The sequence below is a fragment of the Moschus berezovskii genome, chromosome 1 (genome assembly GCF_049115385.1).
Source record: "Moschus berezovskii isolate FMDL1 chromosome 1, NW_MosBer_1.0, whole genome shotgun sequence".
Lineage (NCBI taxonomy): Eukaryota > Metazoa > Chordata > Mammalia > Artiodactyla > Moschidae > Moschus > Moschus berezovskii.
The window spans coordinates 65,004,029-65,029,360 of record NC_142460.1 but is presented as its reverse complement, the minus strand read 5'-3'; the positions used below and the strand labels follow the sequence as shown (position 1 = coordinate 65,029,360).

General features: G+C 41.0%; 1 protein-coding gene across 2 annotated transcripts in view; it reads right to left on the bottom strand.

Annotated features, from left to right (window-relative positions):
* Window positions 1–25,332, bottom strand: part of CMSS1 (cms1 ribosomal small subunit homolog) — a 398,128-nt gene that overhangs the window by 30,607 nt on the left and 342,189 nt on the right. For both annotated transcript variants that reach the window (XM_055411003.2, XM_055411077.2), the window contains exon 2: window positions 11,204–11,292. In XM_055411003.2, the coding sequence (XP_055266978.1) occupies window positions 11,204–11,292 (89 nt within the window). The remainder of the gene's footprint in view (window positions 1–11,203; window positions 11,293–25,332) is intronic.

The following is a 25,332-nucleotide window of genomic DNA, read 5'->3' as shown; positions in this document are numbered from 1 at the left end:
ATAAAATATTTTTTAAAAAAAGCAACTTAGAACTGCTTATTTGGTTTGGTCAAAAGTTATTCAATATACACTCACCAAAATGTTTAAATAAAAAGACTGATAACTCCAAAAGTTAGTAAGAGAATAAGCCAAGTAAAACTAATATACTGACAGTGGAAGTAGAAAAATGGAACACTCATTTTTGAAAAAAGTCTAGCAGTTTGTACAAAACTAAATATGATCCAGCAGTTCTATTCCTATGTGTTTACTCAAGAAAAATAAAGATTTATGTTAACAAAAAGACTTGTATATGAATGTTGATTACAGATTTGTTCATAATCGACCCTAACGATAAATAGTCACAGGCATACATTAATAGAAGAACGGATAATAAACTGTGACACATTCATATAATTAAATATTGCTTAGCGTTATGGACTGAATTGTGACCCCCATAATTTATATGCTGAAGCCCTAATCCCTAGTGTGACCATATTTGGAGATAGGGCCTTTAAAGAGGCAATTAAAGAGATCATAAAGATGAGGTCATAATCCAGCAGGACTTGTGTCTTTGTGGGAGGAGGAAAAGACACCAGGAATGTACATACACAGAGAAAGACCACATGAGGACACAGTGAAAAGGCAGCCATTTACAAGCCAAAGAGAAAAGCATCAGGAGAAACTACACCTGTCAATACCTTGTTCATGGACTTCCATCTTCCAAAATTGTGAGAAGTAAATTTCTGTTGTTTCCACTACCCAGGCACTTTGTTATGACAGGACTACAGACTAATACACTCAACAAAACAAAAAAGAAAGAGAAAACAAAAAAAGACCACGATCATCAACACAGATGAATCCAAATAATATTGTGCTGAGTAAAAGACATCTAGAGCAAAAGAGTGTACCTGTATGATTTAATTCGTGTGAAATTCTGGAAAAAGGAAAATTAATTTTGGGGGGAAAACACCAGAACAATGGTTGCCTCAGGGGCAAGCAGTTTTGAAGAGGACATTCAACTCTTTTGTATTTTTTTGTATGTTGACTTTACTTTAAAAGGGAAAAAAAAGAACTTAAAAGTTTTTATTTATAAATATTTTTAATAATATTTATATTAAATATTAAAATACATAATTTCAATATTTATTTTAAAGTAAATATTGAACTTAAAAAATAATATTCATGCTGAAGCATCTGAGCGGACTGTACTGATTTTGCAAATTACTTTGAAATGTATCAAAAATAAGGTGACAGATGGATAGTATCTGAGCACACTGTTCAAAACTTTTGGACAGAGACACAATCACATAAGAAATCTTGAAAGGGAATTCCCTGGCAGTTCAGTGGTTAGGACTCCGTACTTTAACATCTGAGGGCCCAGGTTTGATACCTGGTCAAGGAACTAGAGGAGAAGGAAATGGCAACCCACTCCAGTACTCTTGCCTGGAAAAATCCCATGGACTGAGGAGCCTGGTAGGCTAAGTCCATGGGGTCGCGAAGAGTTGGACACGACTGAGCAACGTCACTTTCACTTTTCACTTTCATGCTTTGGAGAAGGAAATGGCAACCCACTCCAGTATTCTTGCCTGGAGAATCCTAGGTACAGAGGAGCCTGGTGGGCTGCTGTCTATGGGGTCACACAGAGTTGGACACAATTGAAGTGATTTAGCAGCAGCAGCAGCAGCAGCAAGGAACTAGGATCCCACAAGCTCCACGTTCCAGCCAAATTAACAAACAAACAAAAGTCTTTAAAGAAATTAAAGGTGTGCCTTGGCGATTCTCTCAAACACAAGTCTAGGAAGCTTAAGGGGTCTTGTCCAATAATTGTCTCAGATGAGGTCCAAGGTATAGAAGGCTTTATCTGAGTCTCTTTCTGTTTTGTAAGTTCATTTGTATCATGTCTTTTTAGATTCCACATACAAGGGATGCCATACGGTATTTCTCCTTCTCTGTCTGACTTATTTCACTCAGTATGACACTCTCTAGGTCTATTCATGTTGCTGCATATGATATTATTTCATTCTTTTTAATGGCAGAGTAATATTCCATTGCATAGCACATATTCCATTGCATAGCACAACTCTACTCAATGTTACGTGCCAGCCTGGATGGGAGTTGGGTTTAGTGGGGAATGGACGCATATATATGTATGGTTGGGTCCCTTTGCTGTTCACCTGAAACTACAAACATTGTTAATTGGCTATATCCCAATACAAAATGGGCTTCCCTTGTGACTCAGCTGATAAAGAATCTGCCTGTAATGTGGGAGACCTGGGATTGATCCCTGGGTTGGGAAGATTCCCTGGAGAAGGGAAAGGCTACCCATTCCAGTATTCTGGTCTAGAGAATTCCATGGACTGTATAGTCCATGGAGTCACAAAGAGTTGGACATGACTGAGCGAATTTCACTTCACTTCAATACAAAATAAAAAGGTTAAAGTTTGGAAAAAAAAAAAAAGATGGTTTATCTGGAAAAGATTTGTAGGTGTGACTTCTGCCTAATAGAATAAATCCCCAGAAGAATCACAGGAAACAAAATTCCTAAAGGAGTTATATATTCAGAAACAGAGAGGATCAGAGATGAACCCTCAGATTTCTATTGTCAAGAAGCAAGCTGAAAGAGCTGCTTAGCTGCAAATACATGTTACCTTTCATTTTTCTTTTTTTTTTAAAGAGAGGATGACTCAAAGGACAGAACAAGAACCCAAAGAGCAGAGCCAAGAACCATAAGACCTTGAGCCTTAAGACTTAATCAAGAAACTCCCAACACTTTCTGGTTTGAACAGAAATGTCTATAAAGTCATCCAGTGTTTGTCTCACAGTTTGGTGTTGGATACATAGAGGTTAGATAACTTGTCTCTTTAGTTACACAGGTTGAGAAGAAATATACTCAAAGAGCTATACTTAAGGCACTAAATCCAAGAAACCTCAACTGCACGTGGACTTGATCTATACAATGAAATTCTGGGCACCAAACTCATGCTGTAATCACATGAGAGTTTTGCAGCCTTGGGAGGGGTGAATATATTCTGCATATGTACTAGCAGTAGTGTTAGTCGCTCAGTCGTGTCCGACTCTTTCCAACCCCATGGACTGCAGTCCGCCAGGCTCCTCTGTCCATGGGATTCTCCAAGCAAGAATACTGGAGTGGGTTGCCATGCCCTCCTCCAGGATATCTTCCCGACCCAGGGATTGAACCCAGGTCTCCTGCAATGCAGGCAGATTCTTTACTATCTAAGCTGAGCTACAGGGAAGAACCATTCTGCATATGGGAGGGATGTAAATCACTAGGCGTCAGAGGGCAGACTGTACCCAGACCCCAGGATAGTCAGCAGTGAACATTACATCCTGGTATTCATCCGCTCCTCTTAAATGTGGATCAGATTTACTGGTCTACTTCTAATAGCATATGGAGGAAGTGATGTGATGTCAGTTCTGAGTTAGTCTGAGATTAATTCTGGTTTCAATCTTGAATGATCTTGCTCATTCCCTCATGGGTCATGTGGCCTGGAGGAAGCCAGGGGCAATGTTGTGAGGCAGCCCTAAGGAGAGGCTCACTTGATGAGGAAGCTCAGTTCAGTTCAGTCGCTCAGTCCTGTCCAACTCTTTGTGACCTCATGGACTGCAGCACGCCAGGCCTCCACGTCCATCACCAACTCCCAGAGTTTACCCAAACTCATGTCCATTGAGTTGGTGATGCCATCCAACCATCTCATCCTCTGTCGTCCCCTTCTTCTCCCGCCTTCAGTCTTTCCCAGCATCAGGGTCTTTTCAAATGAGTCAGGTCTTCCCTTCAAGTATTGTAATTTCAGCTTGAACATCAGTTCTTCCAATGAACACCCAGGACTGATCTCCTTTAGGATGGACTGGTTGGATCTCCTTGCAGTCCAAGGGACTCTCAAGAGTCTTCTTCAGCACCACAGTCTAAAAGTATAAATTCTTTGGTGCTCAGCTTTCTTTATAGTCCAACTCTCACATCCATACATGACTACTGAAAAAACCATAGCCTTGACTAGACAGACCTTTGCTGGCAAAGTAATGTCTTTGCTTTTTAATATGCTGTCTAGGTTGATCATAACTTTCCTTCCAAGAAGTAAGCATCTTTTAATTTCATGGCTGCAGCCACCATCTGCATTGATTTTGGAGCCCAAAAAAATAAAGTCAGCCACTGTTTCCACTGTTTCCCCATCTATTTGCCATGAAGTGATGCGGCTGGATGCCATGATCTTAGTTTTCTGAATGTTGAGTTTTAAGCCAACTTTTTCACTCTTCTCTTTCATTTTCATCAAGAAGTTCTTTAGTTCTTCTTCACTTTCTGCCATAAGGGTGGTGTCATCTGCATATCTGAGGTTATTGATATTTCTCCCAGTAATCTTGATTCCAGCTTGTGCTTCATCCGGCCCAGCATTTCTCATGATGTACTCTGCTATAGGTTAAATAAGCAGGGTGACAACATGCAGCCTTGATGTATTCCTTTCCCGATATGGAACCAGTCTTGTTCCATGGTCCAGTTCAAACTGTTGCTTCCTGACCTGCATACAGGCTTCTGAAGGGGCAGGTCAGGTGGTCTGGTATTTCCCATCTCTTTCAGAATTTTCCACAGTTTATTGTGATCCACACAGTCAAAGGCTTTGGCATAGTCAATAAAACAGAAATAGATGTTTTTCTGGAACGATCTTGCTTTTTTGATGATCCCGTGGATGTTGGCAATTTGATCTGTGGTTCCTCTGCCTTTTCTAAAACCAGCTTGAACATCTGGAAGTTCATGGTTCACGTATTGCTGAAGCATGGCTTGGAGAATTTTGGGCATTACTTTGCTAGCGTGTGAGATGAGTGCAACTGTGTGATAGTTTGAACATTCTTTGGCATTGCCTTTCTTTGGGATTGGAATGAAAACTGACCTTTTCCAGTCCTGTGGCCACTGCTGAGTTTTCCAAATTTGTTGGCATATTGAGCGCAGCACTTTCACAGCATCATCTTGTAGAATCTGAAATAGCTCAATTGGAATTCCGTCACCTTCACTAGCTTTGTTCATAGTGATGATTCCTAAGGCCCACTTGATTCACATTCCAGGATGTCTGGCTCTAGGTGAATGATCACACCATTGTTGTTATCTGGGTCATGAAGATCTTTTTTGTATAGTTCTTCTGTGTATTCTTACCACCTCTTCTTAATATCTTCTGCTTTTTTTAGGTCCATCCCTGGAGAAGGAAATGGCAGCCTACATCAGTACTCTTGCCTGGAAAATTCCATGGACAGAGGAGCCTTGTAGGCTACAGTCCATGGGGTCACAAAGAGTCAGACACAACTGAGTGACTTCATTCACTCTGTTAGGTCCATACCATTTCTGTCCTTTATTGAGCCTGTCTTTGCATGAAATGTTCCCTTTGTATCTCTAATTTTCTTGAAGAGATCTCTAGTCTTTCCCATTCTATTGTTTTCCTCTATTTCTTTGCATTGATCACTGAGGGTAGCTTTATTATCTCTCTTGGCTATTCTTTGGAACTCTGCATTCAAATGGATATATCTTTCCTTTCCTCCTTTGCTTTTTCCTTCTTTTCTTTTCACAGCTATTTGCAAGGCCTCCTCAGACAGCCATTTAGCTTCTTTGTATTTCTTTTTCTTGGGGATTGTCTTGATTCCTGTCCCTGTACAATGTCACGAACCTCTGCCCATAGTTCATCAGGCACTCTATCAGATCTAGTCCCTTAAATCTATTTCTCACTTCCACTGTATAATCATTAGGGCTTTGATTTAGGTCATACCTGAATGGTCTAGTGGTTTTCCCTACTTTCTTCAATTTAAGTCTGAATTTGGCAATAAGGAGTTCACGATCTGAGCCAGTCAGCTCCCAGTCTTGTTTTTGTTGATTGTATAGAGCTTCTCCATCTTTGGCTGCAAAGAATATAATCAATCTGAATTTGGTATTGACCATTTGGTGATGTCCATGTGTAGAGTCTTCTCTTGTGTTGTTGGAAGAGGGTGTTTGCTATGACCAGTGTGTTCTCTCTTGGCGAAACTCTTATTAGCCTTTGCCCTGCTTCATTCTGTACTCCAAGGCCAAATTTGCCTGTTACTCCAGGTGTTTCTTGACTTCCTACTTTTGCATTCCAGTCCCCTATAATGAAAAGGACATCTTCTTTGGGTGTTAGTTCTAAAAGGTCTTGTAGGTATTGATAGAATCATTCAACTTCAGCTTCTTCAGCATTACTGGTTAGGGCATAGACTTGGATTACTGTGATTCTGTCGTTTTTGAGATTGCATCCAAGTACTGCATTTCGGACTTTTTTGTTGACTATGATGGCTACTCCATTTCCTCTAAGGGATTCTTGCCCACAGTAGTAGATATAATGGTTATCTGAGTTAAATTCACCCATTCCAGTCCATTTTAGTTCGCTGATTCCTAAAATGTCAACATTCACTCTTGCCATCTCCTGTTTGACCACTTCCAATTTGCCTTGATTCATGGGCCTAACATTCCAGGTTCCTATGCAATATTGCTCTTTACAGCACCGGACCTTGCTTCTATCACCAGTCACATCCACACCTTGGTGTTGTTTTTGCTTTGGGTCCATCTCTTCATTCCTTCTGGAGTTATTTCTCCAGTGATCTCCAGTATGATACTGGGCAACTACTGACTTGGGGAGTTTATCTTTCAGTGTCCTATATTTTTGCCTTTTCATACTGTTCATGGATTTCTCAAGGCAAGAATACTGAAGTGGTTTGCCAGTGGTCCAGTGGACCATATTTTGTCAGAACTCTCCACCATGACCCATCCGTCTTGGGTGGCCCTACACGGCATGGCTCATAGTTTCATTGAGTTAGACAGGGCTGTGGTCCATGTGATTAGATTGGCTAGTTTCCTGTGCTTGTGGTTTTCAGTCTGTCAGCCCTCTGATGGAAGATGAGGACGTGAGGCCTGCCAAGAGCCACCTGAATGAGTTTCGAGGAGGATTCTTCACAGTGGAGCCACTAACCCTCAGCTCATAACCTGACTGACGACTGATGAGATATAGGTAACAGAAGCTGAGATAAGGCATCTTTTCTGTTTTAAGCTACTAACTTTGGAGGCAATTTGTTATGCAACAAGAGATTATTACAAAGGGAGACAGAATTGAAACACCATATGGGAAGGAAGAAGGTAAATCAGAGTGGACAGGACACAGTCCTCTTTTTTCTTCATTAAGAATAATACTGAAGTTAAAGAGCAGGAGAGATATGAAATGATCACTGCGAAAATAATTAGTAAAAAAATGCTGCAGTGAGAAAAGTAAGTAAGAGGGGAAAGTGATAAGTACTCTTGCTGAAGATTCTTTTATGATCCAAGGAGATAAACAAAAAGCTAGTTCAAGAAAAAAGAAGTTCAGCGTGGTCTCTGAGGGGAAGAGGACGGGTCATGGAACCATTAAAAGGCTACTGACATCATGGAGGCATCAATGAAAAGTCACGAAATCCCTCATAAGGGATTACATTCTGGGAACCATAATTACTAAGTCACTAGGGCTGGCTCTGAAATGACTGATGTTGAGGAGGAAAGAGGGTGATGCAATCTCTAGAAGTAGGGGAGTTCATGATTTATTTTGGAAGCAGTATTTGGGGGAAAAAAAAAAAGAACTCTTGGCAAATCTTTATACTCACATTATTAAGGAGGCCAAGGATGATTATTCGGATGTAAAATGGTTGCTAGAGATGATGTAGTTGTAAGGGTAAAAAACTTTTATAAAGTTATAAATCTGGTGCTTGAAAAACTGGACAGATGGGAGATGTAGACTCAGTAAGAGAAATGCAGGCCCAGCTATGTAAAGGAGGAAACACCATCCAGCTGGACACATACTCTCGCCTGGTGATATTAAAGTCTAAATGCACATTACAGCTAGCAGCATAAGGCCAGGAAGCTATTATGCAAGTTTAAAAAAACAAAACAAACAAACAAAAAACTTTAAAGAACAGCAAACAACTAAGTGAATTTGAAAAAAAAATTCAAAACTTAAATATAGCAAAAAATAATTTATTTTCTTTTTCTTTTTTATCCAGGAAAAAAAAATACAATTACTGATAGAAAACAGATACTTGGTTATGTGTGCCAAACGAATCACACACCTATGGCTGTGCTAGCTTACCACAGTGGACACAAATGAAATGCTGGTCCCTAAGGTGCTTATGAACTAGTTGGAGACTCAACCTTTATGTGCATAAACAACTCGAGAAGGATTCAAGAAAGCACAGTCAGCCTGACAAAAAGGTGGTCCTTGGGGTGGTGAGATGAGTTCCAGAGGGAGCAGAGCACCAGGAGACAGGACGGGGAGGCCAGAGGGGAGCTGGAGGGACTGTGTGGTATTAGGGCCGGAAGAGGAAAGATTCCCAGCTCTAATATCAAGGTGGGGGACCCTTCAAGGAGGGGCTGATGACGGGACAAGGGTCAGGGAGTCCCACTGGCAGCAGAGTCAGGGAGCTGATGCCTCACAACTGGGACATGAAGGGTTGAGATGGGAAGAGTGGTAAGAAAACTGGGAGTCAAGTCTAGTCATCCATGCCTCCTTTTCACAAATGAGTGTCAGTTCAGGGAAGGTTCTGTGCCAGGGGCAGTGGAGATGCACAGAGGTGTACAGCCTGGTGGGGAGAGCAGGGAGTGAGATGGATAACACTTAAACAAGGAGATCCCTGTGTAAGTTCTCTGATCAGGGCAGTAAAGACAGGCCTGGGAGAGTGATTAGGGCACTGTGTCTACCCAGGACCTTGATTCTTTAAAGCAATCTGTTAGCAAAAGAAATCAGAGCAGGGTGAAAGAGGTTAAAATGAACAGTAAAATCTTAACTTTTTGGGAATTTTTTTTCCCCTTAGCAGAAAATACCAATGGTATGTGACCAGCAAAGCACTTGATGACATAGTAAATCTAATTTTTCCAAGCTGAATGAGGAAGGACAGGTGGAAAGGGAACTGGAAGCAGCGTCATCCTCAGGGGATGCCTTGAAGGTAGTCAAATGGGTCATGACTCCTGGTACCCCTCACTCTGAGCTCCATGTTCTTTGTCAAATGGGATCTCCCTGTCCTCCCAGGGCAGTGGTGATGATTGTGAGTCATGACCGTACACAGCGCCTGTGCTGAGTGCTCAACCAATTGTTTTACTATTATTAAAACTTGGGTTGCTGAGATAGCTGAATGACCATGGCAATTAAGAATGTGTTTAACTTTTTCTTCCTCAATTTTTCTCTTTTCTTCTTGTGGTTCCCTGTCATTTATCTAACTTGATCATGGGAAAAGAAGACTCAAGGAGGAAGAAGGTAAAAAAATAGGTGGATATTCAGCAAGGTGAAGGCTCTGCCGATAAAAAGATGGTAAAGATTCAGACCTGCGTGAGTTTATTAATGCAAAGTTATTCTTTCACCAAAGAGCCCAGAAAAAGTGAGGTGCAATCAAAAAGAAAATCAAGGGAGAAAGTAAGGAAAAAGAAAGTCAATGGGCTACAAAGGATACTGGGAAACAAGTTCTGCAGGGAGGCACCGATTAGAGGCAGAGGTTAAAGAAGGCATGACTATAGTGTGGTCAGTGGAGTGAGTTAAGATAAAAATCAAACCCCATCTTGGTGAGATAAATTGAAAAGTTAAAGATGTTAACCTGTAGGTCTTAGAAAGAATGCTTAAAACAAATTTATACAGAACGTTGGAATTAAATATTTAATAGCTGGAGAGAAAACCCAGATGGATTACATTAACTAGATGCATCCTAGATGGATAACTATGTAAATTTTTCTGTATCCCCCACCCCCCAAAGAAAAGATAAAAGACCTGGAGTATATTTCACTATAATATTTATCACTTCAGAGCTTACTCTTTGCCAGCCACTGTTTAAAGAGCTTAGTAAATATTAATCATTTAATCCCACAGCAACTCTGTGAAGAAAATACAATTAATAGACAGATGAGGCACAGAGAGTTTTACTTGTCCAAAGAATCACAGCTTGCAGGTAACCACAATGCAAAAACTGCTTCCCACAATTATCCTAAGCCTGGTCACAAACTTTGGGTAGAGTCACCCTCTATTGGAATGAGTTTAAGGCCACCTACAATAAGAATGGGCTTCCCCGGTGGCTCAGTGGTAAAGAATCTGCATCTCAAAGCAGGAAACCCGGCTTTGATCCCTGGGTTGGGAAGATCCCCCAGAGAAGGAAATAGCAACCCACTCCAGTATTCTTGCCCGGGAAGTCCCAAGAACAGAGGAGCCGGGCGGGCTACAGTCTAGAGGGTCGCAAAGAGTAGGACATGATTTAGTGAATACACAACAATGAATAAGATCACAAATCATTTCTGAGAAGGAGATGGTGACTTTGGATTGACAGTAGGTAGTCCTTTAAAAATCACACATGGTTACCAATTTGGTTGGAGGGACACATAAGGTGAAAAAGCTGCAAATGGATGTGAGTGGTCAATAAAAAGAATGGAAAGGCAATAAAAGATCATCAGTCCAAGGAGCAAAGTTGATCAGATTCCCACTTGTGCTAATACGAAGGTGGAGAATCCCCGATAAGAATTCACACAACGGACATGATGCTAGGTAGTCATGAGGCCCTGAGAGCCTCCTCACAGCATGGTTTGGCCCTGTGATCATGTATTGGTGTGGTGCTCATCTTGCCTGCTGCTGCTGCTAAGTCACTTCAGTCGTGTACGACTCTGTGCGACCCCATAGATGGCAGCCCACCAGGCTTCCCCATCCCTGGGATTCTCCAGGCAAGAACACTAGAGTGGGTTGCCATTTCCTTCTCCAATGAATGAAAGTGAAAAGTGAAAGTGAAGCCGCTCAGTCGTGTCTGACCCTCAGTGATCCCACGGACTGCAGCCTACCAGACTCCTCCATCCATGGGATTTTCCAGGCAAGAGTACTGGAGTGGGATGCCATTGCCTTCTCTGGCTCGTCTTGCCTATATTTATGCTATTTGTCTCCTCCTCGGAACTATACCCAAAAGAATAAGGCTGGGTCTTTGGTAAAAATATACTACAAGAATCTGAGATATCATTATTATACAATACATTTCTATGATAAAACAAAACAAAAAAACCATTAGAGGGAAAATAGACCTTGCTAGTCTGTACTTAATGAAGCCTGACTCTTTCAAAGGCAGAGAAGGAACAAGCTTCCCTCAAACCCCACCCACAACTGGCACTGGAACGCAGGGAACGCTGCAGAAGGGAGAAGAGGCTGATTGCAGAGCCAACAATCATGACTCTCACCGGTTTGACTTTCTCTGACAGGGCAGGACCTGGAGCTGTCTCCTGCTGCGTCATTTCTGTGTCTCCTTCGCCTGTACCATCTGATGCTCCTAGGAGACGCAAAGATTAAAAATTAGAAAAGCACCTCTCTTTTTCTTCCATTTCGAGCATAATCTTGGTACCATCTTTTTAGAAGGTTCTGTCCCTTGACTCATTAATTTCACGTCTAAGAAGCTGAATTTAAGAAAATGATCCAAAATGAAGACAGCGATTGAAGAACCAAGGTGGCAGTGTTATTTATAAAACTGCACAAATGAAGATTATTCAGAAGTCCAAAACTGAGACTGTTTAATTAAGGAACACACACTGAGTTCCATGATTGAACTCTTCATTTTCAGATAGAAAAATTGTTGCTTGCAGAGATAAAGTAATTTGCCCTAGGTCACATACCTGGGAACCCAGATCTATCTGAGCCCAAAGTCTTCCCCTGCAAGTGATGCTGCCTGTACTGAGAACCAGCCAGCTCTCAACACCTGTGTGTTGGCCCCATGGGTAACAAAAGAAAACGTGACAAAAGGATTATACATCATGAGAAATTCTTATTTTAAATTTATAAAATCTTTCAACACTAGAAAAAGTAAATTCTTATCCTAAGAATCAGGAAAAAATAAAAGTTTTAAACAATGTTTCTGTTTAAAAAGCTCTTTTAAAGAAACATGGCAACCATGTTATTTACTTCCCAGAATGCTATCCTGTCTTCCAGATTTTAGTGGCTGTTCTCTCTGAACACATTTTTGAATCTTTGAAAGACTTCACTCACTTCCTTTGAGTTTTTCTGTATATCTCAAAGCCCAAAATGTGAGTCTTGAGTAATACTGGTCAGAATTCATATTTAGGTACAGATTAACTACTCCGGTAGTCCTGAGATGGTTAGTTTTATGTATCAACTTGATTGGGCCACAGGGTGGTCCAGATATTTGGTCAAACGTTACTCTAGATGTTTCTCTGTAGGTGTTTCTGGTTTAGATTACCATTTGAATGGGTGGACTGAATAAAGCAGACTGCCCTCCCTAATGTGGAAGGGTATATCCAATCAGGTATGGCTGGAATAGAACTAAAAGTATGATCCACCCTGAGTAAGATAATTTTTTCTGCCTTTGGACTTGAAACATTTGGCTCTTCCTGGATCTGGAGCCTGCAGGTCAATGAGCTGAACTATACCATCAGCTCTCCTGTTTCTCAAAGCTTTCTGACTAGAACTGCAACTAAACAATTGGCTCTCCAGGGTGGCCAGCTTATCAGTTCAGATTGCTGATCTTGGGGCTTGACAGCCTCCATAACTGCATGAGCTAACTCCTTTACACACACACACATACACACACATACATACACATATGACAGAGAGACAAAGAGAGAGAACAATAAATATAAATAGATATGCAGCAAAGATACCTATTTCCCTACTGCTTCTGTTTTTCAGGAGAGTCTTACTTAATAACTGTGTAGAGTGAAAAAAAGACTCTATCCAATGAAGCAGTAGCAGGCAGAAGATTAACAGGGCTTTTTAAATGAATGATTAAGTTGGCACTAAAAGTATTTATAGAACTGCTTCTGGGAAGAAAGTAGTAGTAGTCATATTTTCCCCTATTCCTCCTGTTCAGTTACAGCAAAAAACCCTGAACATTATACATAAAACAAATAGAGGAAATCTCTGAAAGGTGGAGAGAAAAAGTCAGACGGGCTCGGGACCTTGAAGCCCAGGGAACAACACAGTGGTGAGCTCAGTAGATTTTTTTTTAGCTCATTATCTCAGACTTGGAACTAAAGAAGCTAGTAACTTGGAAATGCTAAGTGAGAGCAGAAAAAAAAGCCCCAACAAACGTATGCTACATTTAACAAAATGGCCAGGAATAGGACAGCCTACCAAGACTGAAAACCTTTAGATAACAACTACTTTATTCCAGCCAAACACAACAGAAAAGCTGTGACCCTGTCTACACCAGCAAAGGCTGAGTGGAGAACCAAGCCTTCCACCTTTGTCTGGCTGTAATGAGGCACCCCAGCTTCTCTTCCACCTTCCATCAGGGTGGTGGTCAGAAGTGGTCAAGTAGGGACTGAACTCCTGAAGAGAGTTTCATCCCTGAAGGGTTGTGGGAAAGCCCTGTTCTCTAGCACCACCACCACCAGTGCAGTTCAGTGAAGAACATGTTGTGAGCCTGGACTTACACTTCCTCCTGGTAGTAATGAAGGGTACCTCTCTTTCCCACTAGGGTCAGAGAAAGCCTAGTAGAGAATCAGGACTGCCCAGTGGTAATGAGGCCAACACCTACACTAGTGTTTTAGCAACCACTAAAAAAGCCATACAAAGAGGTACACTCAAAAATATTAAGGCAAATCAAAACAGAATTCTAAAAAGTTCAAGTAACTCACAAGAAGGCAGGAAAGATAAACAAGAAATAGCAAATAAACAGAAAAGATGAAATAAAATGACAGATTTGAATCCCAACATATCAATAATTATATAAATTTAAATGATCTAAGCACACCAATTTAAAGATAGAAACTGACAAAGTGGGTTTAAAAACATGGCCTAACTATATGCGACTGAGCGACTGAACTGAACTATATGCTGGGGCTTCCCGAATGGCTCAGTGGTAAAGAACCTGACTGCAATGTAGGAGACTCGGGTTCAATTCCTGGGTCAGAACGATCCCCGGGAGTAGGAAATGGCAACCCACTCCAGTATTCTTCCCTAGAATATTCCATGGACAGAGGAGCCAGCCAGGCTATGGTTCATGGGGTTGCAGAGTTGGACGTGACTGAGCATGCATGCAGCTATATGCTATTTATAAGAAACTTCTCTCAAATATAACAGGATAGCTGAAAGCAAAATGATGGATGAAATGTAACATGTATATTGATAAAAAAGCAGGGGTTATATTAATACATTATACTCTATTAATTATATTAATATCAGCTTATATTAAGATCATATTTATATATATCAGATGTTAATATCAGACAAAGGTTGAATAAATTAGTTGTTTCTTTAGCCTGTGATGCTTTTTAGTTCCAAAAAGAAAACTGCTTTTCTGAAGTAAACATGCTAGTTCTGTGATTTCCATTAAGAAAGTATGACAAGAACAGCATGGGGACCCAGTGTAGCCAGGCCGGCTCCAGCATCTAGATTCCTCCAGGACTGCTGGCATTTGAGGAATTGAAGCCAGGACTGTGCCGCTCGGTCCCAGTGGCTGATTCAGCCCATGGAGTGGAGTCACCACGATGGTGCCGCTTTGTTTCCAACTCCCTGAGGGTCTGCATTAAAAAAAAAGGACACAACCAGATGGGATTCGTTAAACTCTTCCAGAAGTGGAGTCAAGTACACTGTTCTTTTTCAACCCCAGGCGAAAAGAGCAAAAAGCTGAAATTAAAAGTTGCACATATCTTTCCCTTCAACCCCTGTCTTTGTCCTCTATATGAGAAGTATCAGAAATTCAATTTCTCAGCAACTTCTGTAAGCTCTTAACTATTTGCTTGCATGGACTCCTTCAAGGCCCTAGGGAGAGTACTGGCAGTGGATCATAGTTAATTTTTCTTTAAAAATTAGCAAAATAAAGATATATGGGGGTTAAAATAAACAAAATAAACCACTATTTCCACTCAGAACTCATCTCTGTTGCTATCTTAGTGATGCCGGAGCTGGAGTGAGCATTCTGGGGATCCAATTAAAGGGAGATGATTGGACAGACTCTTGAGTTTAATGAAATATTATAATATAGCCTTATAATAAGGCTCATAATCATAAAGCCTATAGTTAAACTTCTGCTAGCCGTCCTGGTGTAGGAATGTTTCCAGGAATATTCCAGCACCCTATGCCTACTTCCCAGACATCTGACACAAAGTGTGCAGGGCCAGAAGCTGTGGACTGTGACACAAACACGCCTGTAGCCTCCTTCCGTGCAACGATGCAGGAAGTGGAGGAGAAAGCAGGTTTGGGATGAACGAAACCAGAAACTTGTCAGTGGAAAATTCTTCTAATCATCAGAAATGTAAAACTGTAAGCAGAAAATTAGGTTCTCGTTTTGTGTGTTCAAAATGGGAAGTCTCTCTCATATAGGAATATATTAGATAAAGCATTTTACAGTTTAAAAAACCACATTTTTTTCTCATTTGATGAAAATGAATAAAATAAAACTTTTCAGAATTCTTGTGTTTATAACAGTACTGTTATGATTTCTTATTTAAAACAAAGTCTTTCATATCTTATTTTGTATCTGTAATTTTGTATTCTTTTTCTAAGAGGCCCCACCCTGCCAAACTGCATAAGCTTCAGGTCTCACAAAAACCTAGATCTGCCCCAGCTATAGACCTGCTTAACTCTCTTATGGTTCTCATATTTTCTCACCAGAATAAATTACTGAAACACACAACCTGGTAAGTTTCAAAAGCAGGATGCTAAGCAAAAGAAGCCAGAATCAAAAGGCTATATAATGTGTGGTACTGGAGAAGGCAAAACTATAGGAATAAAAAAACAGATCAATAGTTACAAGGGACTTGCCATTTCCTTCCCCAGGGGACCTTCCCGACCCAGGGATCGAACCCAGGTCTCCTACATTCCAGGCAGACACTTTAACCTCTGAGCCACCAGGAAAGCCCGGAGGTGGGAAGCTTCTGGGGCTGTTGGAAATGTTCTATATGTTAACTGTGGTAGTGGTTACACAACTGTCAGTCAGTCAATATGTGCTCGGCTGTGTCTGACTCTTTGTGACCCTATGGACTGTAGCCTGCCAGGCTCCTCTGTCTATGGGATTCTCCAGACAAGAATACTAGAGTGGGTTGCATTACAAAAAAACTCATGGAATCATACATAAAAATGGGTTAATTTTACTATAAGTTATTTACTATGTAAATTATTCCTCAATAAGCCCAACTTTAAAAAATAATGATAGACGCTAACTTTCTGAGTCCACAAGCTTAACCCTCACACTACCCTTGCATGAGAAGATGGTGCTTATAGCTAAATGTTTAGCTAAATGATGTTTCCTTCTATTCTGTTTGCTAAGAGGTTTGTTTGTCCTTTTAAAATTATGAATAGGTGTTAAGCTTAATGCAATGCTTTTTGTTTTTGCATTTATTGAGATGATCATATGGGCTTCTCCTATAATCTGTTAATGTGGAAAACTGTAAAAATATGTTCTCTAATATTAAATAAACCATTCTTGCTATTCCTAGGATAAATTCCAATTTGTCAAGATATATTTCTTTTTTAATAATGTTGGTTATATTTTGGCTACTGTTTCATTTTAGACACTTATTTAGATAATTTTCCTTCCTAGTATTGTTCTTGTCTGGTTTAAGTATTGAGGTTATATTAACTTCATAAAAGGGCTTCCTTGGTGGCGCAGATGGTAAAAAATCTGCCTGTACGCAGGAGACATGGGTTCGATCCCTGGGTGGGGAACACCCCTGGAGAAGAGAATGGCTACCCTCTCTAGTTTTCTTGCTGCGAGAATTCCATGGACAGAGGAGCCTGGTAGGCTACAGTCCATGGGGTTGCAAAGTGTCAGACATGACTGAGCAACTGACACTTTCAGTTTTTTAACTTCATAAAAGAGTTGGGAATGTCTCCTCATTTTCTGTTCTCTGAAAAATTTGTATATAGTTAAGATGACTTGTTTGATAAAGACCCTGATGCTGGGAGGGGTTGGGGGCAGGAGGAGAAGGGGACGACAGAGGATGAGATGGCTGGATGGCATCATTGACTCCATGCACATGAGTTTGGGTGCACTCCGGGAGTTGGTGATGGACAGGGAGGCCTGGCGTGCTGCAGTTCACGGGGTCGCAAAGAGTCGCACACGACTGAGCGACTGAACTGAACTGAACTGAAGATGACCTGTTTATTGATATTTGGTAAAATCTGTTAGTAAAAGAAGCAGAGTGTAGTATTCTTTTCGTGGGTATGTTGTAACAAATGCTTCAGCTTCTAATGGTTATAGAATTATTTAGATGTTTCATTTTTTTACTCAATTTTGGTAAATAATATTTTTCCAGGTAATTTGTTGTTTTACTTTTCAAATTTATTGGAGAGGGGTGATTATTATATGTAGATATGTTTTCTTTTTTCTTTTCTCCCATTTTTTATTTGCAACTTGTTTTTCTTGTTCTTAGAGATGTGTTTCCTAAAAAAAAAAACAACTAGGTTCTTTATTATGCTTTTTATTGCTTCTTTGATTTCGAGTGCAATAATTAAGATTCTTTAAGTATACTCTATTGAGTTCTTAAGTTTTGTAGTTGGATATTTAGCCTACTGTTTTTCTTCATCTGATATAAGCATTAAGAATATAAAATTTCTTGTGTGTGTGTGCTTAGTCGTTCAGTTGTGTGCAACTCTTTGCGACCCTTTGGACTGTAACCCATCAGGCTCTTCTGTCCATGGGATTTTTCAAACAAGAATACTGGAGGGGGTTGCCATATACTTCTCCAGGGGATCTTCCTGACCCAGGGACTGGCCTTCTGTGTCTTCTGCATTGCTGGTGGATTCTTTACCTCTTGAGTCACTGGGGAAGTCCATATATTTTCTTAACACTTTATAACTTAATCTGAATACCATATATTTTATTATTATAGCATTTTCATTATTATTTAATTCTAAATATTTTTAAAGACTCTATAATGACTTTCTTTGACTGATGAGTTGTTTAGAAGTATATTGTTACATTTCCAAACCGATTTTTTTAAAGTTACCTTTTTGTTATATTGTGGTTGGAAAAATGGCCTGTATTTTTTTAATAAAAGACTTATTTAATAAGACTTTTTAATAAAAGACTTGTTTCATTTTCTAGCACAGGGATCAGTGCACTTTTTAGGTTTTTAGGGCCACACAGAAAATAATTGTAGGATTTGCAGAGCAATAAGATCTCTGTCAGTAATTACTGGATTCTGCTATTATGCAAAATCAGCCCTAGACAGTATGTAAATAATTGGGTGCGGCTATTTTCCAAAAAACTTTATTAACAAAAATATATCTAGGTTGGATTTGGTCTATGGGTCATAGTTCGCCAGCTCCTGACCTAGTAGATAAATATTTATTTAACGTATTTACATATTTTTAAAATAGTTGACATACAATATCACATTGATTATAGGTAAATTACATGGTAGTTTGATATGTGCATACATTATGAAATCATCACCACATAAGTAACCACCTGCCTCCATACACAATCAATTAAAAATTTTTTTTAATAGAATATGCAGTATCTAATTGTTAGGGGCACAGTTCTATTCAGGATTACGGATAGATTTAATTATGGTTTTCAAATCTGCTATATGTTTATGAATTTTTATGTTTTATCAGCTGGGCTTCTCTAGTGGCTCAATGGCAATTACTGACATGTATATTAACATCTTCCACTCTTATTTTGAAGTTCTTCATGTTTTCTAATAATTCTATCCGTTTTTAGTTACATATCTAATAGGTATATTAGATATATGCACATGTAGAACTGTTACAAGTTCCTGTCAGTTGCTTCTTCCTTTTATCATTATGTAGGGACCCATCTTGTTTAAAAAATCCATCTTGTTTAAAATTTAGTTCAAATTCACTAATTTGGGTAGGGGTGTTCTATATTTCTAGAGGTGGTCAGCTGTTCTCTGGGAAATCTAACTATACACACTGAAAACTCATGTTGGAGACACAGTTGTAGTTCAACAGTCTAAAGTGTTTTGCTAAAATTACTCATCCCTAGGAACCAGAATGTTTTATTTGGCCAGGCGAGGCCAGGCTGGGAACTACTCTTCAAGAACTGTGTTCCCAGCTCATTAAGGGACTCCCACCAGCATCACTGAGAAGGAACATAATTCCCACATCCAAAGAACAGGACCCTGTGAAAAGTGAACTCAGTGGAGGCCCACAGCAAATAACACAGGGCAGGGGAAGGGGCGCGCAGAGGATGGGGGAGGGGAGAGGAGGAGGAGGGAGGGGAGGCGAGAAACAGTGAGAAATGCAACCAATGAAAGAAGAGGGCTCTCAAATCTGACTCCACGTACACTAACGGTCATGCGGTGAAGGAAGCGGCATCCAAAATAATTACCACAGGTATGCCAAAAAGGAAGGGCTTACAATCAATGAGTCCATGCCAGAAAAGAATCTGACGTCTGGAAGTGGACCTCTCATTGACTCTGGGTGTGCAGAAAGCTTCTCCCTTTCTCTTGTCATTTCTCCTTCTCTATCAAAATCTTAGTCCCATCTTCTAAAACTCAATACAAGTCATGTCCCCCCACCACCACCGCCACCCGTGTAGAGACCTTCCAAAAATAGAAACAAGAATATCTTAGGGCTATAATCTAGCAAAGAGCTGCAACTTTCACTGGTTAAAGAAAATGCTGAGAAAAGAACAGGATCCAGCATGCAAACGAAGAATTACGTGATCAGCAGCAGGAGGAATAGCAGAACCTAGACCAAGTCTATCGTGCCAGGGCACCTGGCTGTATGGAAGCGCCACCCTGAGAAGCCTGGGCAGGTTCAACCCTTAGCCTCCTGGTCTTTTATGATTGCAGAGTCCCCACCTTGGATACAGGGACACCGGACCACTCAAAGTCTTCTGTAGCCTACTGGTGGTTCATTAGACTTTACATTAGCATGGCATATGCCTCTCTGATTTTGTTTTGTTTTTCTGAGGTACCATCTGTTTCTTTTTCATTTGCATATGCAGCAAGAAACTGGGCATGATTCACCTTTTCCAACTCTTAGGCTCTTTAAAATGTTCTCTTCCTTTCTCCAAAAGATTTGAGAAAACAGATGCTTTTGTCCCCTGTGAGTTAGTTCTTCCCATCAGAAGTTTTCCTTGCATTCTCAACTGGAATGTGGAGTGGGGTGGGGAATCCCTTTTCCCATTAAATTTTGCTATTTCCAGTGGCTACTGCTACAGCCAATAATGTTCCAATAAAGTTCCTATTTTCATAGCTGAAGATGTCCCTAGCAACAGTTCCAGACTTTGTAAAATATGTTTCCAGTTTCCACAAACTTTAAAGTTAGACGGTACAACTCTAAACTGCTGTCATTTTAAAACTGTGAAAGAAGGTAAAGTACTAAGACCAATAACATCACCTCAAAAATACATGACCAAAGAAAAATACTTCACCTTCTATGGAGATCTTAAACACTACACAATTTGCTGCCAGTTACTCGTAACTATACATTACAAGTTGTAATGTATAGAACTATGTAATCACTATGTTGTGAACTGGGAACTAACATAATGTTACAGGTCAGAGAAAAGTGAAAGTGTTAGTTGCTCAGTTGTGTCTGACTCTATATGATCCCATGGACTGTACGTAGCTCATCACGCTCCTCTGTTCATTGAATTCTGCAGGCAAGAATACTGGAGTAGGTAGCCATTCCCTTCTCCAGGGCATCTCCCTGACCCAGGGATTGAACGCTAGTCTCCTGCATTGCAGGCAGACTCTTTACCATCTGAGCCACCAGGGGAGCCCAATTATACTTCAAAAACAAACACATAGAAAAAGAGATCAGCTTTAATGTCATGGAGGGGGTGGTGGGAGAGAGAACCGGACGAAGGTGGTCAAAATATATGAACTTCCAGTTACAATAAACAAGTATTAGGGATGAAATGCACGATATGATTATTTAACACTTCTGTATGTTATATATGAAAGTCGTCAAGAGAGTAAATCGGAAGAGTTCTCATCATTAGAAAAAAAAATTCTCTCTTTTTCTTTCAGTTTATATCTATATGAGATGATGAGCTTCCCTGGTGGCTTAGCAGTAAAGAATTCAATGCAATGCAGGAGATGCAGGCTCAATCCCTGGGTCAGGAAGATCCCCTGGAGAAGGGAATGGCAACCCATGCCAGTATTCTTGCCTGGAGAATCCCATGGACAGAAGAGCCTGGTGGGCTATAGTCCATGGGGTCGCAAAGAGTTAGGCATGACTGAGCAACTAAACAACAACAATATGAGATGACAGACACTCACTAAAATTACTGTGTTAATCACTTCATGATGTATGAAAGTCAAATCAGTATGTCATATACCCGAAACCTACACAGAGCCATAATGGGGATCCACCTCTCTGCCTGGAAAAGGTGTGGACATGACCCATCTTTAGCCAAGAAGGCCTGAGCTATGTTTTGATGGCAGATAAGGGAAACAGTGGAAACAGTGTCAGACTTTATTTTTTTGGGCTCCAAAATCACTGTGGATGCTGATTGCAGCCATGAAATTAAAAGACGCTTACTCCTTGGAAGGAAAGTTATGGCCAACCTAGATAGCATATTAAAAAGCAGAGACATTACTTTGCCAACAAAGGTCCATCTAGTCAAGGCTATGGTTTTTCCCGTGGTCATGTATGGATGTGAGAGTTGGACTGTGAAGAAAGCTGATCGCCGAAGAATTGATGCTTTTGAACTGTGGTGTTGGAGAAGACTCTTGAGAGTCCCTTGGACTGCAACGAGATCCAACCAGTCCATTCTAAAGGAGATCAGTCCTGGGTGTTCATTGGAGGGACTGATGCTAAAGCTGAAACTCCAATACTTTGGCCACCTCATGCGACGAGTTGACTCACTGGAAAAGACTCTGATGCTGGGAGGGATTGGGGGTGGGAGGAGACGGGGATGACAGAGAATGAGATGGCTGGATGACATCACCGACTCCATGGATGTGAGTTTGAGTGAATTCCGGGAGTTGGTGATGGACAGGGAGGCCTGGCGTGCTGTGATGCATGGGGTCGCAAAGAGTCGGACACGACTGAGCAACTGAACTGAACTGAACTGAAGGTTTACTTTTTGATGGACATGGTTGGTCTCACAGGATACTTGTGACAGATTTTTCCAGTCTCCAAGTCACCCAACCTGGATAATGAATTGCCTCATGTTGCTCTGGTTTGCATAATAATAAAGACCTTATTTTAAAATTTTCAGTTCAGTTCAGTTCAGTCGCTCAGTCGTGTCCGACTCTCCGCGACCCCATGAATCACAGCACGCCAGGCCTCCCTGTCCATCACCAACTCCCGGAGTTCACTCAAACTCATGTCCACAGAGTCGGTGATGCCATCCAGCCATCTAATTCTCGGTCGTCCCCTTCTCCTCCCGCCCCCAACCCTTCCCAGCATCAGAGTCTTTTCCATGAGTCAACTCGTCGCATGAGGTGGCCAAAGTATTGGAGTTTCAGCTTTAGCATCAGTCCTTCCAAATCTCAATAAAACTGGAAGAAAGAAAAAAAAATACACTTAACTAAATAGCAAAACAAACAAAAACATATACAGAACAGGCTCCTCAAAAAGGGGTAAAACACCCAAAGCCACAAGAGCCTGATCGCCTGTGTAAATGCTCACACTTAAGTCTGGCTGCAGTGGCAGCAAAAAAGAACCTTTAATGCCAAAACTGAGGGTGCCATGGACCCTAATGATAATAACACAGTCCTTATTTTGAGCAAAACAGTGTTCTAATGTTCTACATATATTAACTCATTTAATTCACATGTCAATCTTATGAGATGGGTACTGTTACTATTAATATAATCTCTGTTTTACAGAGGTGGAGATGGAAGCACTTGCCCAAGGTTAATGAGAGAATATACCAGGATTTGGATCTAATTGGTTTTTATTCAGTTTGCTCTTAACCATTATGCAATATGGGCTTCCCAGGTGGTGTTAGTGTAAAGAATCTGCTTGCCAATGCAGGAAACACAGGGATGAGGGTTCGATCCCTGAGTTGGAAAGATCCCCTTGAGGAGGGCATGGCAACCCACTCCAATGTTCTTGCCTGGAGAATCCATGGACAGAGGAGCCTGGTGTGTCCACAGGGTGTCAAAGAGTCGGATGTGACTGAAGCGACAGCACGAGTGTGCATTATGCAACACTGCTGCCCCTCTGACTCAGAAAACTAGGTGTCGCTCAGGTGGTACCAGTCATTAAGCTGGGTACTGGAGTCACAGGGCTTTGTATGCAGAGCCCAGTTTAACAGTAACATATGTTCTTACATTTGAGTAACACTCATCTAACTGGAGAAGGAAATGGCAACCCACTCCAGTATTCTTGCCTGGAGAATCCCAGGGACAGAGGAGCCTGGTGGGCTGCCGTCTATGGGGTTGCACAGAGTTGGACACGACTGAAGCGACTTAGAGTGCATGCATGCATTGGAGGAGAAAATGGCAACCCACTCCAGTGTTCTTGCCTGGAGAATCCCAGGGACAGAGGAGCCTGGTGGGCGGCCATCTATGGGGTCCCACAGAGTTGGACACGACTGAAGCGACTTAGCAGCAGCAGCAGCTAACTGAGGCAGAAGCTGCTGTTTCTGGTGACTAGCTCCTCTCCTCCAAAACAAACACATCCAGAATCTGTTAGCAACTGTCCCCCAGCACCCCTGCTTCCATCCTATATTTTGGCTTGGGAGAAAATATATCCTGACTGAGCGAGGGTATTCCTCATTTATGCTTGTATTCCCACATCCCATCTGATTTAGTGTCTGTCTTATTGCAGGGATCCTTTAATGTATTAATAGGCATTACTACTCTCCAAGTGTGAGAACAGAAATGAGATCATCCTTGGGTTTATTTAACCCCTGAACTCTGCTCTTTGCAGCACAACTGTTAACAGCTCCCAGAATGGCACTCTGTGCACACCTTTTGGGAAGTTCCAGCATAGACGAGTGAAAACGGAAGTTCTAGAAGTCTCAGCTTCTAGTTCCAACTTTTGTGACCTTGGGCTAATCATTTATTTTATGCCACAGTCTTCCCATTTATGTAATGATGAAGTCATACTGCTATGATTTATGATTCTCTTCTGGTTCAGGCCAATTCTATTAAGAACGCTGTATGCCCTGGACAAGTCAAAATTTCCAGAGTGAGGTGAAATGTTGAAGTACAGAGGTATAGGGTAACATTAAAAAAAAATAGGTGAACGTGGCCTGTTACATGATTATGTGAGTTATGTCATGTCCCCTGAACAGAAATTTCATAAGGAGAAGGCCTATGAGGCTGCAGTTAGACTTGCTATCCATTCACCCTTGTGAAAAAGTATGAGCCTAAGAGGAGAAATGTTCAAGGGAAAAGCACACTGTTTCTGTTACGACTGCCCTAAGCCTTCACAGAGACTTCAACTACCTATTAGATGACTTCATGTAGGCTGTTAATGTGCATCCTGTGAATTGTTAAAGGTGGGGGTAATGTTCATATGCCCTGCCTGCTCCAGGATCCTTAACCTTCTTGCCCAGCTTTCTCAATGGAAAACCCAGATCTTAACTGCCTTTTTGTATACCTTAGGAAAAGGTACTTTATTGCTTTATAGGTACTTTAAAGTTTCCTGCAGGTAAACTGGGCTTAAGGATGTTAGTGAAAGTTCCTCAGTCGTGTCCAACTCTTTGCAACCTTGTGGACTATATAGTCCATGGAATTCTCCAGGCAAGAATACTGGACTGGGTAGCTTTTTCCTTCTCTAAGGGATCTTCCCAACCCAGGGATCAAACCCAGGTCTCCCACATTGCAGGTGGATTCTTTACCAGCTGAGCCACAGGGGAAGCTACTTATCAACTAATTACCAACTAAATGGGAAATATACAGAGAGGGGTTTGTGTTGGGAATGATCTTCCAGAACTGTAACTCTGAGGTCTTCCATGATAGTGGGGGATAAATTTCAGATGTAACAGTCAAATGGGGTAAATAAATAAGAGATTAAAATAAGACTTGATTTGCCAATCCTATGCTATCATTTTGATGGGGTCATCATTAAAATTTTTTTTTTACCTTTTTCCTTGATATAAAATCATACATACTAATCACAGAGAGTTCAGAAAATACGGAAAAGGAAAAATCTGGCACTACCATAAAAAGATAGTCCTGCTATAATAAGAGATATATTCTTATAATTGTGATACAATAACATCTACTTTTTGTTCTGTCTCTGTGTATATGAGTATGTGTGCATGCGTGCTAAGTCACTTCAGTCGGGTCTGATTCTTTGTGACCTCATGAACTGCAGCCTGACAGGTTCCTCGGTCCATGGGGATTCTCAAGGCAAGAATTCTGGGAGTGGGTTGCCATACCCTTCTCCAGGGGATCTTCCCGACCCAGGGATTGAACCTGCGTTTCTTACGTCTCCTGCATTGCTAGGTGGGTTCTTTACCACACCATCA